Source organism: Amblyomma maculatum, chromosome 1 (genome assembly GCF_055883805.1).
Source record: "Amblyomma maculatum isolate TAMU_Amacu chromosome 1, ASM5588380v1, whole genome shotgun sequence".
NCBI lineage: Eukaryota > Metazoa > Arthropoda > Arachnida > Ixodida > Ixodidae > Amblyomma > Amblyomma maculatum.
Genome location: NC_139344.1, coordinates 187229198 through 187246698, shown reverse-complemented (window position 1 = coordinate 187246698; position 17501 = coordinate 187229198). Strand labels below are relative to the sequence as shown.

At 44.0% G+C, this 17501-nt stretch overlaps 1 protein-coding gene across 2 annotated transcripts in view; it reads left to right on the top strand.

Moving 5' to 3' along the window:
• Positions 1-17501, top strand: part of Mcr (macroglobulin complement-related) — a 198744-nt gene that overhangs the window by 172348 nt on the left and 8895 nt on the right. For both annotated transcript variants that reach the window (XM_084589834.1, XM_084589835.1), the window contains exons 26-32: positions 76-154; positions 5420-5600; positions 5707-5799; positions 5988-6174; positions 12729-12958; positions 15709-15870; positions 16431-16627. In XM_084589834.1, the coding sequence (XP_084445960.1) occupies positions 76-154; positions 5420-5600; positions 5707-5799; positions 5988-6174; positions 12729-12958; positions 15709-15870; positions 16431-16627 (1129 nt within the window). The remainder of the gene's footprint in view (positions 1-75; positions 155-5419; positions 5601-5706; positions 5800-5987; positions 6175-12728; positions 12959-15708; positions 15871-16430; positions 16628-17501) is intronic.

The window sequence follows — 17501 nt, the reverse complement described above, 5'->3', positions numbered from 1 at the left end:
TTAACATGTATAGACACTATTTGTCATTGGCCTTAAGCTTCAAATGGTGTCAGATGAAACAATCTTTTCTTGCAGGATACCAAAGACAGCTGACTTATCAGAATGAGGATGGAAGCTTCCAGGTGTTTCGATGGCACAGTCAACCGAGTGTTTGGTATGTGTTAGTTGAGATGAAAGAAAAATTAATTGAAGATAGGTGGTCACACTAAAAATTGTTACACTATTCTGTGTTTCAGCAGTTCCAGTTGAGTTGATCCCACTTAGGTTGGCTCCCGATTAGAATGGTACCATTTGAGTTGGGCAGAAAGAGTCCTGATAGAAGTTGGTCCAAGAATTGATTTCAGCTTCTTTTCCAGCTTGTGTATACCTTTCTGCTTAACACGTCGTGTGTGTGACATCCTCTACATGATATATGTGGACACAAAGTTCTTGTAGTATTTGTGGTGTCATCACTCACGCTAGCGAAGACTAAGAGGAGGTGGCTGGCACGTGCCAAGCAGAATGCATCTGACTACAGGGCCAAGAGGGTGCGGCTTATTTAGGCCAGCATCGCAACTTGCAATAAATATGGCCACAGACACTGCATACTGTTACAAGCAGAAAAACTGTATGCAAAAGAGCTGTGCATTCTAATTTGAAGCTGCTGAAATAGCATATCCATTAACCCAGTGAAAGATAATACCTGAGGTATTCCATACAGGAAGGCGCACACTGAAGCTCCTATTCAGGCAGGACCACAAAAATTTGTTATTGCCACTAAGATGGCCTCAGCCTTGAAGGAACTTAAACTATGTTCTGGCTGCTTTATTAGGCCCTGTATTTGAGAAAATAGGCGAAGCACATCTAGGGCACACAGTTTTTCCAACAGTGGGGCCTAGGCTGTCTTCAGCTTCCTCCACGGCATCACTTGCATTGGATGATGTTTGGCCAGTGATGGAGGCAATAATATCACTATCAAATCACGCTGGATGAGTCTCAACTGCACTCTTGGCACCTTTAAACATGCAAGAGCCAACAACTTCCATGCCTCTGTCCTGCTACAAAACTTACGTGCCCGCCAGTCAGAGCCAGCAGAGATTATTGGCTGCAGGTCAGTCAACTAGCCGAGCTGAGCCGAGCTGCCGGTTGTTTCGGACGCTGACTGGCTCACGTGTGTACTTCGTTGGCGGCGTTAGTTCACGTGATTTCGTACTCCAGCGTGCCATGGCTATGCGCTTGTCTCGCTTTGTTCGTGCCGAGGCTACGCGCTTATCTCACTTTGTTCATTGTGTGTGGTTCTGCATTGGCATCGTTTGGCAGGCACATTCTTGTCAAGCACAGTTCTTCTAGAAGTCGGCAACATCATGGCCACTCCAAAGCGACCGAAATACTGTCCAGCGAAGGACTTGGCCACAAAAGTGGAAATCTTGAACGCCTTGAAAGAGGAGATCTCACGCCAAGAAGTTATGCGCAAATACGACGTGAAGAAAAGCACTTTGTCAATGTACGTGAAGATGGAATCTGAAGTTATGCAGGCATACGAGAGTGAAAAGTTTGACAAGAGGCAAAAGCGACTGCGAACAGCAGCACATCCTGAGGTGGAGGACACTGTCGTGCGATGGATTGGTGACTGTCATAGCGCACTGCTGCCCTTAAGCGGCGCAATGGTTTGACCGCAGGCTGAAAGGTTTACCCTGAAGATGGAGGTTACTACATTTAAAGCGTCTGATGGTTGGCCGAGTTGTTTTAAAGGCCGGTTCACACTGCGGAAACATTTGGTCGACTTTGTTTGACGACAGCATGTTCACGTAATGTCAGCTACCCTGTCACACTGATTCAACACGAACTGTCCGGAAGTACGTCTTTGTCGCCCGGCTACACGGAACGGAAAGGCCTGCAGGAATCCTTGGCGAACTCCTTGTCACACTGAAAAAACAACTTCGGCGACGCTCCTCTGCTGCCTCTCTAGCGTAGCCGCGGGCAACTCCGGAGTCCGGCGCACAAAAGAGGAGGGGAGCCACGATGGCCCCGGCAAGGAGGGGTCTTGCGCACAAGAAAGGGCCGGAGATAAGAAGGTAACCAGGGCGGCTATACCATAGCTGGTTTCAATTGTGGCCCACTGACCGACTGCATTCAAGACGCCGTATCCTGGGAGAGAACAAAGCGATAGAGGGGAGCTTGTTTTCAAGTGCTGTTTACGAGCTCAAAAACCATTATAAAACGATCAATCACCGTTAAGTGGTGGGGGTGGTGTGTCGTCGCCGGATATATACGCTCGGCCAGCGAACAAGTCAAACACTGCCGGCGACCGCGGTTTGCATTTCGTTTTCGTTGCCCAAGTCTGTCACACCGACGTAACACCCCGGCTGCCTGTCGTGTTTCTCAGCTGCTTGTGCAGTGTGACAAGCTGCTTGGAAACAAGTGTCTTCGAAAACAAGTCTCCGGCTTGACGGGCAGACATGTTTTGTCCACGCCGCTGTTGTGTTCCCGCAGTGTGAACCGGGCTTAAGGAGACACAGACTTGTAATCAAAAGCGTGTGCGGAGAAAAAGCTGCCGTCGATGACAACGTCACTGAGCATTAGAAAGCTAGAGAGCTCTGGGAGCATGCTGCTGCATTTGCACTGGAAAGTATTTTGAATGCCGACGAAACTGCGTTTTTTTTTTTTTTTTCAAGGCACTCCCGAACAAAACTATCGCATTTAAGGGGGATCCCTGTATCGGCGGCAAACGCAGCAAAGAACGACTGACGATTCTCCTTGTAGCAAATATGACTGGAACGGAGCGCCTCCCTCCGCTTGCAATTGGCAAGTCCCGAAAACCTAGATGTTTTAAAAATTCAAGAAGCCTTCCGGTTGACTATTACACAAACCGTAAGGCATGGATGATCGCGGAGATTTTTAGGGAATAACTGCACAAGCTGAACCGTCAGTTCTAGGCGAACGACCGGAAGGTGTTGATGATTGTTGATAATTGCAGTGCACATTGCAACATTTCTGGACTACAGCTGTAAAGCTAGCCTTCTTTCCTCCAAACACTACTGCTGTCTTGCAGCCGATGGACTAGGGGGTTATTCAGTTCATCAAGACGAAGTATAGGAGGCACCTCCTGGAAAGGATGCTCCTGTGCAATGAGGCTATGAAAATGTATGAAGTGTCGCTTCTAAGCGCCGTGCACATATTAGCTTGTGAGTGGGACAGTACGCCACCACCGCAGCTGATCGCCAACTGTTTCCGTCACTGCGGCTTTGCTCAGTCCAGTGCAGACGAACCACTGCTCGCTACTGATGAGTGCGCCGATGCATTGTCCGATGACGATTGTTTTGAAGACTCGCTTCCTGAGCAAGTGCGTCTTGAGGACTATATCAACATAGACGCAGGTGTGGCCATTGCTGGGTCATTAACGGAGGACGAGATTGTCGAAAATGTGCTCGGTGTCTCGAAGGGAGACACCGCATGTGAGGAGCTGCTACAAGTACTGCGCCGCACAGTGAGAGAGGCCATGAAGGCTCTTGCCATTCTGGAACAATTCTGCCTCAAGGCTCGCGATGAATGCACAGTGAAGCATCTCACAGAACTCCACAAAATTGTAGTTGACGTGCAGTTTTTGCATCAAAGGCAGGCAATTATTTCTGAGTTTTTCTACAAATAAATTTGCAGCAATTGAATGGTTTCTCACAATTTTCTTGGGGTCATTCAATAATTCGAACCTTTGTTTCGGTCCCTTGAAGTTCGAATTAACGAGATTTTACTGTAGTGCTGTGTGGGTAGCAAAATTTTTGGGTGCAAAACGAATTTAAATATTAAAAACCAAGTGTAAATTGAATATTTTTTAATGTATTTAATATGACAAGCTAAATCACAGATGAAATCTTTTGAAAGCCATGGCCTCTAGGAAAAAAAGCAAAGTTAGTAGAGGTGTGCAAATAGCAAATATTTGGGTGCAATGTGAATTTGAATAATGAAAATTAGCTGCAAATAGAATACCTTAAATAAATTCTAAATTTCAGGAATTATCACCTATAGTTGAAAATAAAGAGCAGCATTTTTCTATTGAACACAGTTATGAAAAAAGAGAGAAATTGCAGAAAAAATTTTTATTCATCAGTAGCGTAATCTGTTATACCTATACGGCCTACCCGACATTAAAAAAGAATACAGGAATCTTGCAGTAATACTTTGTTTACAATTATTTTATTATAATTGCTGCCAGAGGTAAAAAAAAGTCTCCAGTTTGACTTATTGCTCACATGGAAAAGGGTGGTTATTGAATGCTGTCATGAGCATTGTGATGTGGATACCTCCTTGCTGGAGGAGTGACATCAGCAGTTGATTAAAGGCGATGGAAGGCACTGGCAAAATGTAACAAGAAGGCTTTTGATATGAACAGATAAGCAGCAACCAGCAGTTGATTAAATGCGAGGAAGGCACTGGCAAAATGTAACAAGAAGGTTTTTGAAATGGACATATAAGCAGCAACCTGAGCAGCAGCACTAGCAGGACCATCCCTTCCACGCTCCCATGCAACACCTGAAGGTAAGGCGTCGGTCGTGTAATACCACCTGAAATGCACCGTTCACGATGACACATATCCCACTTAGCCCTACGCGTATCAATTTCACTGGACTGCTGGCTCCAATGACAGGTTCCAACCACCCAAAGGAACCACAAAGGAGCAGAAACAAAACCATGCTAGTAGGTGCTAGTAGGTGCATCATCGTTCATGCACTGCTGTACGGGGTGCAGTTGCATAGTCCGGCATTGAGCCCGACACTTCCATGAAGTTTCTTTACTGACCGTTGTGGCCTCAGGTGCATAGTTGTTAGGTCCTGATGAAAACTGAGAATGACTTAAAACTGTTGCTCCAGTGCAACTGCAGCAGTGCATGCGATCAATCCAGATCATTTCTGTGCGCATGCACATGGCGATATAAACATGATGACCAGTGCCAGTCAGGCTCACAGCCAGCTGTCAACTGCTTTATGGCTATTCACACGGACGTGCTGCATGGTGCTGTGCTTCATTCCCGACCATGAGCTCACAACTGCACAGCAGTGGCAGGGATGGCTCTTTTTTGTCGTCGGTTGATTACTGGCAGGCTTTTACTGCATGCTGACAGTCAATCCTATGAGAAAAGAGCAAACTAAATTACATGACAACTGCTAGGTTCTGGAAAATGTGATGGTTTGCTGCCAATATAGACCAACTAGAAATCCGTCATTTTTGAATGTTAGGAGGTTTGGAAATCATACTTTTGCTTCTCAAGCTGTTTGCGAATAGTTTGAATAGGGAAAGTGCAATGTGAATCAAATGTAATAGTGAATAGTATTCAAAAACTATTTGAATATTTGTGCATTTCTACTAAGGATTTTTTACATAAAAGGTAACTAACTATAGAATGGAAAAACTAAGTTGGTTTTGCTATTTCCCTTTACTGTTGCAGGCTCACAGCATTTTGTGCAAGAGTGTTCCACAAGGCAACATTTCAGGAATGGGAGCAGTTCTTGTACATTGATCCCACTGTCATTCAAAAGGCCATTTCATGGCTGCTAGACAGACAGTCTCCTGAGGGTTCCTTCCATGAGACATCTTTTTATGCTTATGACCGCAAAATGTCTCTTCCGGTAAGTTCAACAGGTTTTAATTAAGGTTCATTTTGCTTTTGGAATGTTGAGAGGAGAGCGAGGAGAAGGCATTGGGAGACTTTATGTTTATCTACTTCGCTTTCAGTCTGAGAGGCCGGAAGACCCGGTGCGGTTTCGCAACGTGTCCCTAACCGCGCACGTGCTCATCACATTGGCCGAAGTTAGGGATATCAGAGGCGTAAGTTGCTCATTACTTTTCATTTTCTTTTTCTCCAGGATGTGAACAAGGTCTAATTCAGTATTGACAGTTGTTTAAGCTTGCCCTAGGTGGTAGTAATTTTGCTGTATTTTATGTGGAGATTTGGGATCTGTAGTCTGCAGTGCATTGAAGGTGCTCTGGATGACCAGTGTGTTTTTGGCCTGCAGGAGATTGGATCGCGTGCATCCACCGCTCGTGCTGCGGCGGCTCGGTACCTGGAGCGCATGCTGCACCTCATTCAGAAGTTGGAGGACCCCTACGAATTGGCCATTGTAGCATATGCGCTCACATTGGTCAACAGCGCTGATGGGGAGATGGCCTTCAACCTCCTTGATGAAAAAATGAGGGAGACAAGTGCGTATGCTTCAGCTATGCTTTGGTCCAGATGCAAATACTGCAACACAGAGTTTGACATCATGACACCCTTCACACACAGACTGGAAAATAGTGTGTGGTACAATTTGTATAAATGTTCTTAAGCTGTTAAACTACAGTAAGCTTGGGTCTTAGCAGCGCTGCTACTTATTGCATTTCAAGCCATTTTGGGAATTCCCTTTTTATAGAGCATAGCTGCACACATATTGCTTTAAGAGAGTTGGACATATCACGCACATATTTTTCGATATGTGCTGCATCTTTCTTGAAGTTTGCTTCATTGCATGCAGCAGAGAATTTCAATGCCAATTCGTGACAGTCGTTGATGAGTGTTTTTTTTCTCTTCTTCCTCTTCTCTTTTGTTTTTATAAAGTGTCTTGCTGCACTACTGCTGTGATGCTAACGTGTTCTGCTGGTCTGTTTGATAAGTTTGTCAATGCAGGTGCCCGCCTATTTTCTCATAAGATTCACGGTTTTATTTGGAGATTCAGCCACAGCCACAGTTAATATTTATCATCATTAAAGAAAAAGTGCGTCGGTAGTAAAATAGGGATTTTTTTTCTTTGTTTTGTTTTAATTATAGCATCTCTTGGCAGAGGCAGCGGTGGTGTAGAGGTAGAGCATCCGCCTCGCATGCAAAAAGATTGTGGCTTGAATCCTAGTGCCTCGCAATTCTCCACCGGATATATACAGTAGAACCCCGTTGTTACGTTCCTCACTGCTGCGTTTTCCCGGCTGTTACGTCGCTTTCATCCGGTCCCGGCATTGCTCCCGTAGGATCCAATGTATTGGGATCCTCGTTGTTACGTTGTAGCTGTGAAAACGTTCCGGCATGATACGTCGCAACTGGTCACCATGAACCCGCCAGAGGCAACGCGCGCCGACCACTATTTTGACTTTTGAAGAGTCTTGGCTAGGCTTGGCTATGGAACTAACTTCAGGAAGCCGCACGCGAATTGGAGAGGCCGCCATTAGATGGCCATCTGCCTCGTGAACGTCGGTTAGGTGGCGTGCACCGCCACCGCCCGATTCAAAGGGTTCAGCTTCATCCATCCATCCATCCATCCATCCATCCATCCATCCATCCATCCATCCGTCGAACCAGTCCACGACAAAGCCGGTCGTGAACCAGTCGAACTAACCCTTGTCCTTTGTATCCGACGATCGTGATCTGACGTTCTTCAATGGCATCGCGCAAGCGGAAGGCGCTTTCCCTCCAGGAAAAGCTGGACACACTCGACGCTGTCGACAGGCAGCCAGCGCGGAAAAGAATTGATATTGCCAAAGACCTTGGCAACATGCTTTATGCCGGCGTCATAAAGAACCTGAAGCATTCCTACTGGAAGTGTGTTGTGAAGCACTGTCTTGCGCGTATTGATCGTGAACAGCAGCCTATGACCATTTCGGTGCTTAACGCTATGCACTATGTCGCTTCAGCGTGGGCTGCAGTGGCCGCATCAACTGCACAGCACTGCTTCGTGCAGTGTGGCTTTCGCACAGACGGCGAAGGGGAATTTCCTGGCACAGACGCTGCGGAGTCGGAAGCAGCTTCTTGCGATCAAAAGCTCACTGAGGCGATGGATGCGCTGGGTGCCACGGGACTCACATATGACGACTATGTTGCAGTGGATGCTGCCGTCGTGACATCGGAGTGCCAGAGTATCGATGATATTGTTGCGAGCTCGGTCGCGTGTGAAGTCGCAGATTGTGATGACGAGCTCGAGCCACACGATTCCGAGGATTTGTCAGATCTGAGCTTTGGAGAAGTGGTCGCGGCTCTGTACCTCCTCCGTAGGTATGTCGCACCTCAACGCGACGCAGACAGCAATGCGGCTTTCCAGACTATTGAGAAGCGCCTGGTGTTTTCTAGCGAGCGAAAGAAACGGCAGTCCACTATTCTTGATTATTTTTAAGTCCTAACGTCACTTTGCGGAAATAAATTGTTTGAAGTGAAAGCTGCACCGTTCTCGTTCCTTTTCGGAGCCTTCGTCACTGTTGCGTTTTCCCGGCTGTTACATTCTCGGACTGGTGAAAAACATATGAACGGGGTTCTACTGTAAACAAAAACGCATAATGATGAAATTGCATAAAAACAGGTTTTGATGCCGCTGAACACCTCCGGCAACGCACTCCCTCACCAAAACAGGAGTTGGCCACCCTGGTGCAGTAATTGGCCACAACCTCCCATGATTAGTCCTACAAAACCCCAGCCCTCAGTCACCAGCGGCTGCGGAGCAACTGACCACGGCAGCGGTCAGACCTGGGACGCAGCGGGGGTTGCTAAGGATCTCTGGCTCTGGTGGACAGGCCGTCATCGGAAAACTAACCCTGGCAATGTTTAATGCTAAAACCCTAGCTAATGAGGCTAGTTTAACAGTGCTGTTAGAGGAACTAGAAGGTATGCAATGGTATAACATAGGGCTTAATTAAGTGAGGATCGGCCAAATGAGGAATATACCGTACTAAAGGATGGACATGTACTGTATTATAGAGGGTTACCTAAGAAACAAGAACTAGGAGTAGGTTTCCTTATCAATAAGAATATAGCTGGTAATATAGATGAATTCTGTAGCATTAATGAGAGGGTAGCCGGCCTTGTAATTAAGCTAAATAGGCGGTATAAGCTGAAGGTTGTGCAAGCATACGCACCTACTTGTAGTCATGATGACCAGGCAGTAGAAAGCTTCTATGAAGATGTAGAATCGGCAATGGGGAAAGTAAAAACACATTTTACATACTGATGGGCAACTTCAATGCCAAGGTAGATAGAAAGCAAGCTGGAGACCACGCAGTGGGCAACTATGGCATTGGATTAAGAAATAGCTTGGGGAAGTTACTAGTTGAGTTTGCTGAATGCAGTAACTTACGGATCATGAATACCTTCTTCAGCAAACAGAAGAACCGGTAGTGGACATGGAAAAGCCCTAATAGGGAGACTAAAAGGGAAATTGATTTAATACTGTGTTCTAACCCCAGCATTATGCGGGATGTAGAGGTAATCAGAAATGTGTAATGCAGTGACCACAGGATCGTAAGGTCTCGAAATCATTCTGGATTCGGAGAGGGAGTGGAACAGATTAATGGGGGAGAAGTCCATCAACGAATTAGCAGTAAGGGGAAAAGTAGTAGACTTCAGGCTCTCGCTGCAGAGTAGGTACTCAGTGCTAACTGAGGAAGCCAACCATAGCCTAGAAGCAATGAACAATAATTTCAGAGATACCATTACTGAGTGCGCGGTAGAAGCAGGCGGTAGAATTGTTAGAGAGGATACCGGTAAACTGTCTAAGGAGTCGAAAGATTTGATTAAGAAAGGCCAAAGCATGAAAGCCTCCAACCCAACAGACTGGATAGAACTGGCAGAGATATCAAAGCTAACCAGTAGGCACAAGGTGGCCGACATAAGGAAGTATAGCATGGGGAAAACCGAGCATGCTCTAAAAAACAGTCATAGCCTGAAAGCGGTAAAGAGAAAATTAGGCATAGGCAAAAATCAGATGTATGCACTGAGGGACAAGGCGGGCAGTGTCGTTACGAACATGGACAAGATAATCAAGGTAGCCGAAGGGTTCTATACGGACCTCTAAAGTAGCCATAGTAGTTGGGACAAGAATGAAATTGGCTGTAATGAAAAGCAGTCAGACGTTCCGCCAGTAACGTAGGACGAGGTTAAGAAAGCCTTAGAAGCTATGAAAAGGGGGGAAAGCAGCTGGGGAGGATCAGGTAACTACAGATTTGTTGAAGGGCGGAGGGGATATCATTTTAGAAAAACTGGCCACCCATTATATGCAATGCTTGATGACATCAAAAGTACTGGAATCATGGAAGAACGCTATCATTATCCTAATTCATAAAAAAGTGGACGATAAGGACTTAAAAAATTACAGACCAATCAGCTTACTATCAGTTACTACGAGGTATTTACCAAGGTAATCGCTAATAAGATCAAGACAACCTTAGGCTTTAATCAACCAAAGGATCAAGCAGGTTTCCGAAAAGAGTACTCTACCATCGATCATATCCATACCATCAACCAGGTGATAGAAAAATGCTCGGAATATAACCAGCCCTTATACATAGCATTCATTGACTACGAGAAGGAATTTGATTCGGTTGAAACCTCAGCGGTCATGCAGGCATTGCGAGATCAGGGTGTAGGTGAGCCATATGTGAAAATACTGGAAGATATCTATAGTAGCTGCACAGCAACAATAGTTTTGCATAAAGAAAGTGATAAAATTCCAATTAAGAAAGGTGTTAGGAAAGGAGACATAATCTCCCTAGTGCTATTTACAGCTTGCTTAGAGAGTGTATTCAAAGGCATGGAATGGGAGCAGCTAGGCATCGGGGTCGGTGGAGAATATCTCAGTAATCTGTGATTCGTTGTTGACATTGCCTTGTTAAGTAACTCAGGGGACCAACTGCAACTAATGATAAATGATCTAGACCGGAGAAGCAGAAAGGTATGCATAAAGATTAATATGCAGAAGTCAAAGGTAATGCTGAACAGCAGTTTAAGATAGGCAGTCAAGCGTGGGAAGTGGTAGTCCAATATGTCTACTTGGGACAGGTAGTGACCGCATATCTGGACCACGAAAGGGAAATAACTAGGAGAATAAGATTGGGATGGAGTGCATTTAGAAGGTACTGAAACATTATGACAAGCAGCTTACCTTTATCACTCAAGAGGAAAGTGTATAACAGTTGCATCCTAGTGGTACCGACCTATGGGGCTGAAACAAGGAGATTAACGAAAAGGGTTCTACTTAAGTTGAGAATAACGCAGAGGGCCATGCAACAGAAAATGGTAAGTGTAACATATTAAGAGATAGGAAACGTGCAGAGTGGGTCAGAGAATTAACTCAAGTTATTGATTTTCTAATTGACATTGAGAAGAAATGGGCATGGGCAGGACATGTAGTTCGAAGAGAGGATAAACGATGGTCTCTAAGAGTAACCAATTGGATTCCAAGGGAAGGTAAGCGTGGCTGGGAGCAGCAAAAAATTAGGTGGGTGGATGAGATTAAGAAGTTTGCAGGGGTCAAGTGGACGCAGCTAGCACAGGACCGGGTTAATTCAAATAAAATCGGAGAGGCCTTCGCCCTGCAGTGGGTATAGCCGGGCTGATGACGATTATTGATGATGATGATGATGATAGCATCTCTTTATTGCTGTCACCAGTATTATTACACTGCATGTTTCACCCGTGCAAAAATTCTTGTAGGAGTGATATGCAATGTAATGATACATTTTATGGCGTGCCACAATAGGTGTATCAAGTACTTTAAAAGCTGCAGGTTGTGGTTTCGTTGGCTTTGATAACATTTCCTGCATCCCATGGTCACCTACCTGATGACTTTGGAAGCCAGTGGGCTAAGCTCTATCAAGAATGGCATAACTACTGTGTGTCCAGCATATGGCACTATTTCTTACATATATTCTAAGAAACTGTTCCAACCAAGATGACTGCAAATAGGGAAATTAGAACCAAGTTGATGCATTTCTTTAAGACATGCAGAATAAAACACGTTATTTAGGAAAAAAATATGATCCAAAACTACTGAGCTTTAAAAAATGTGGCTCAGCAATGATGAGCAAAATGGTAACACACTTTCTTTCACTTTCTAATTTTTTTTTTCTTTTACAAGATCATGCATTGTGGTAAAAGGAGCTCTGCTGTTATGGTGCCTGGAGACTTTTATCCACAATTTTGTGGTCATTAGTTTGAAAAATACTTCAGAATGTGTCTAGTCTGGTGACAGTAGCCAGGGCAAAGACATCATTGTTTTCAGATTATTTATTCCTTGTGTCTACATTCATATGCAATCTGGAGGACTGTGAAGAAGTTACCATGACGGAACTACAGCCATGTTGTTGGTGGTGGACTGTGCGCAAGTGCCCACTTGTGCTGAAGCATATTGCATTTGCTAAACATGCATATTAAGAACAGAAACTTGTGGAGCAAGAAATAGTGTTATCCAGGAGCATATTTAAAAAAAAAAATTAGTAACTGTAAGGAGAATTTTAATTGTTCATGATTTTCCACATATAATCCAGAAGTGTATCGACATGGTTCTGCTGTATTTGACATGTAAAAATAAAAGTTTCGTTTCAGAAATAGCGTGATAAAAGGACAATGTTGCTGCAGTCTTGTAATTTTTCTGTTGGACTGTTTCTTGAGTATGAATGAATATCTACTATAGTTAATAGTATAACACATTTTTGCATTGTCATCACACATTTCTGTGTTTTCCTTTTTTCACTTCTGAAAATTATTATTGCCTATTCATGGCGCTGGCACCAAATATTCTGCATTTTAAATGAATCATCCTTTGATTAGCCGCTGGTTTTCTGCTGTAGCAGTGACATTCTCAGCTGAGCTCTTTAGAGGTGTGGAGCTGCAAAGACTGTGAACTGGTTACCTTATGAAAGCAGCTGTGTTACGAAGTGGCACATAGGCATATGAGAATAACTGCAGACACAGAAAGTGACTTTTTTATTACTGCAGCATGTTTAAAAAAAATTGGTATTTGCAGGTGGCATGAGGTACTGGTCACGCACTGATCTGCCAGCCCCAACAGTGGTTATTGAAAACAACAAACCTTATTTGCATCCACGTCTTCCTTACATTTATGATGCATCAAATGTGGAGACTACTGCCTATGGGCTGTTGGTGCATGTAAAACGTCAGGCAGTTGTTCAGAAGGAAATTGTCGAATGGCTGAACACACAGCGCCTCTCATATGGTGGATGGGCATCAACTCAGGTAAGGAGCTGTATTGCTAACTTGATTTTTTGCAATAGGCACATCTTGTGAACGTTTCAGGGGTTCAGAATGCATGATATAGTCCAGAGAATAAAACTTGGGCATTGAACAGCTGCAAAATATGATGACTAATCATCAGTTTTCATCCTGTGAAAAAAACCAGCATGTAGTGAGGTTACTTTCCCTATTTTATGATGTCAGATTTTCATCTCGTATTATATGCGTATCCAAAGAATTTTCAGCCTGAATTCACAGTTCGTGTCATTATTATTCAGCACTACCAGCGTCAAGCTTCCAGCAAGAGGAAGGGTTATCTCTTTATGATATTGGTTGACTGTTTTGGTGGTTTCAGTTTCTACGCCATTTCACTGTGCTGAATTCGCAACCATGGTGCTTGTGATGCTATTGTGACCAGAAAAAGGATTAGTGTTCCTTGCATGATGTTGGGACCATGAAAGCAGCACTCGGCATTTGTGTGGGTCTCTCACGGGCCTCTACAGCTCAATAGCGGATACTTGATCAGCATTCCCAAGGAGCCCATCGGTTGCATTGTACCAACATGTTTAGGAACATGTTTAAAGGTACCAAAAGATATGAGGCTCTCTGCAGATGATACACCAGACAACGACAATCACTAAAGCTCTAAACTTGAGAATACTTGCCTCCGCCTGTTTTCTTGTGTTATCTATAGTAGACACCTCCAATAAAGCAGCAGAAAAAGTCACGACTCTTCCTGTTCCCAATGTCAGCAATGCGAATCCTAAATGAACTGTTCTTTCTTGCGCTAGACTTTGATGAAAGCATCTATTTGTGCTGCAGAGGGTGCATGCTGGCGATGCAAGCGGCACAGCTTTGGGAGAGGGGGAATATAGCTTTGTGCCCTGCGGTGGTCTGTAACAAAATTCTGTAGTTGCTTAGTTAGGCCGTTCTGAACTGACTTAGTTCTAATGACTAGAGTAGTGCCGAAGGCAAGCCTTGTGTCAAGTTTCTTATGTTTCAAGGTGCTCCTTACGTGTCAGATATGATAACCTTCACGTGCACTTTAGTCCTGGACTGGACAAATCCCAAATATTGCAAATTAGCAGCTTGGATTAGACCCCATTGAAAATAATGCGAACACAGTGTACTGTGCGCTGTACAGAAAGCAGTTTTCGCTCACCTACTCTTCATGACCACATGCGCATGAGTGGAGCTTACCACATGAGGCGAATTTAAGTTATTTAATGGCAGAATGAATCACTGCCCATAAACACAACTGTTTGGGTCAAGACCTTCTCTCGAGCATTTCACCCCAGAAAAGCCAAGCACCAGACTAAGACACTATACGGAATGAAAAAACCGGGGGTTACTCAGTGGTACTAGGAATGAAACCAGCACCTCCTGAATGCGAGGCAGATGCTGAACCACAAGATCACCTCTTTCTCAAACATTCTCTAACTGGCCAAGCGCTATGGTGTAAAGGTAATCTTTTCTGCTCCAAACAAGCTCAAGAAAGTGTGTGGCTTAGTAGGCAGAATGATGGCTAATCGGAATGGACAAAACAAAAATAAGAAAAGATCTAAAGTATGCCATGCTTCAGGGTTCATTCCTTGCAAAACGGGGGTGGTATACGAGCTGCCAGTTTCCTGTGGAAAGACCTACATAGGTCAGACAGGACAATGTGTAAATGTACGGCTAAAGGAACACGAAAAATCGCTATCAGGGTCAAAGTCCTCGCATTTGGTTGACCATTGCCAGGGATGTCAAGATTGTAAGCCGTACTGTAAGCCGGAGTGTAAGCCGTTGTGCAAGAAAAAATGTGAGCCCCTTTACGAGGAAGCAGAAATATTGTCAACTCATAAGGAGCGACTTCAGCGTGAAATCACGGAGGCTTTTTGCATATCAAGACAAGGGAGTACATGCATAAGCGCACCGTCGATTGCTCTAACACAAAAAGAACTCGCATATCTAGACCACACATGGAACTAATATCTCCCGTCGCTTCCTTCATCTTTTTTGGTAAGTCTTGTTTGCTTTCGTGACTATGAGGTTTTTGTGCTTTTGTTTTTACATCTTATCTTAGTCAGTAAGCACCCCCACCAGCTGTATCATGCCCTACACTTTTCCTCTACTTGATGCTATCACTTTTGTTTCTTGTGTTTTAGTTTCGCGAGATGGGTATTTATTCCGTGTTTTCCAATAAAAAGTTTAGTTGTGAAAAAGCGCTCGTGTTGTGTCCTTCTACTCTTGGTCCTCGTTTTTCGCGCTACCTTCAAAATGAACCAGATTCAACTCTCCCGACTTTCAACCTTACTATTCTCTAACTGGGTTACTTAGAACGGAAAGAGGTGGTGCATGTTCACATATAGTCTTCCACCTTATGTAAGTGCCCCACCGTGGTGCTGCAGTGGTTAGGGTGCTCCACTACTGTGCCCAAGGATGCAGGATCAAATCCCGGCCGTGGCAGTCACTTTTCGATGGAGGCGAAAAGCGAGGTGCCCGTGGGCTGTGCAATGTCAGTGCACGTTAAATAACCCCAGGTGGTCAAAATTTCCGGAGCCCTGCTCTAGGCATCTCTCATAGCCTGAGCCGCTTTGGGACGTTAAACTCCATAAACTTAAACCAATGTTACGCAAGTTTCACTGTTGTAGAAGACGTGCAGACAAAAAATCTAGAAAAAAATTTATGACGTGCATCAAAACATGCAACAGATTTTGCTTCGTGGTTACCATATTTTGTACGTACCAAGTGTTTCTTTTGATTTTCTCTAGGACACATTGCTGGCGATGGAGGCACTGCTAGAGTTCTCAATCACATCTCGCTCACGTGATGTCACTGACATTAGAGTAACTGTGGAGGCTCCTTCAACACCAGGTTTCACCCGAGAACTTCACATTGGACCTGAAAACTTGTCCAAACTGCAGACACTCTCTGTGAGTTTTTTAAACACCTACTATTCATTCACTTATTGCAGATAAATTCATGCTTCATAAACAGTGGGTACCACCATTCACATTTATGGTTGTTGACTATGTTCCACTGAGCTACCGTGTTGCTGGACTACGAATATGTATAACAGTCACAGTCAAAATACTAACTCGCTGAATATCGAAAAAGGAGTTACAAAGAAGGCTTTCTTGCTGTTAGTACCTACATATTTATGAGAAACGTACTGTGCAGTTGCATTTTTAGGATTTCTGTCATTCATGTATGTGGTTATGGCCATTTGGTCATTAGTAAATGAATAAGGCATCAGAGAAAAAGCACTCGCATGTTATTTAGCAACGTGTGAATTTGTGTAGCAGTAGATAAAGGCATATTTTAAATCAGGTGACCAGAAAGTAAAAAAAAACCTTTGTTGTCGCTAAATTTTTGCATCATATCTTCACATCAAAGTTCCAGTAAAGTATTTCGAAACTTTCGATTGTGCTAGGATAAGAATTTCAAAAAGGATAATGTGCCACTGGTCCATGGATTTCTTATATATTTTCAGATTCCTAATGCATGGGGTGTGATCATTGTGAAAGCTCAAGGCACAGGACTGGCTATTGTCCAGTTACACATGGAGTACAATGTTGACACATGGAAGCATTTGGTCACACCTCCACCGGTGCCTGCATTTGCACTCAACATTCGACAGTATTCTTATGGCAGGAACAGCTCTCATGTTTCATTTAGATCGTGCCAAAGGCAAGTTCTTTACTTTTCTTTACTGTATCAGTTATTGTTTTTCTCATCAATTTCATCAAGTGGCACATATTTGTGTTCGAACAGTTTCAGCAGAATGTGTCTTAGCCTGGCAGCCACACTGTAATACATTTTTTTTTTTTTCTGAGGTACAGTAAAACCTCGTTACAAGAGGCAGTCCAGGGACCCGAGAGAGATGTCTCTTGTAACCAAAGTCTCTCGTAATCTAAAACTCTAAAAATGCTGAGGAGTCAAACTGGATCAATTGATTGAATATCAGCATATAAGTGTATTTACACACACACTCGCACACATTAAGAGGAAATCATTCAGGATGGCTTAGTCCTTCATAGTTTGTGAGTAGAGAGCATATTGCTTACTGCCAGACTTAGGAGGTAAGGCACTTCGCCCTGCAAGCCTTCTGGCTGCTTACAATATCTTTGAATGACTGTCAGCCTCAAATGCTAACACTATTCCCTGCAATGTCCTCATTGTCATTCTCCTTTTCCTCTGGCACAACCTGTGTGGCACATATATCATTTACTTGCTCAAGGATTTCAAGGTTTGTAAGCTCTTCAAAGTACACAAGGTCCACATTTGCAGGTACAAAATCCTCAATGGATTGTGGTTATTCTGCAGTCTCTTGGACGCTCGCCCAAATTTCATATGCAAAGAAGTTTTTCACAGCAGAAATTTCAGTGTAACTAGACCGGCACAAATGTTTTGACTGGAAGCTAGACAGGGCACTTGTGAGCTCTCTTGGGTAACACCAGGGTTGACAATGAATTTGCAAAACTGTCAGAATCGATCAGAAAGCAATGTTTTGAAGCAGTATAGCAGCAGTGATTGCAAGAGGAGAGAAGAAACTTGAAAGAGG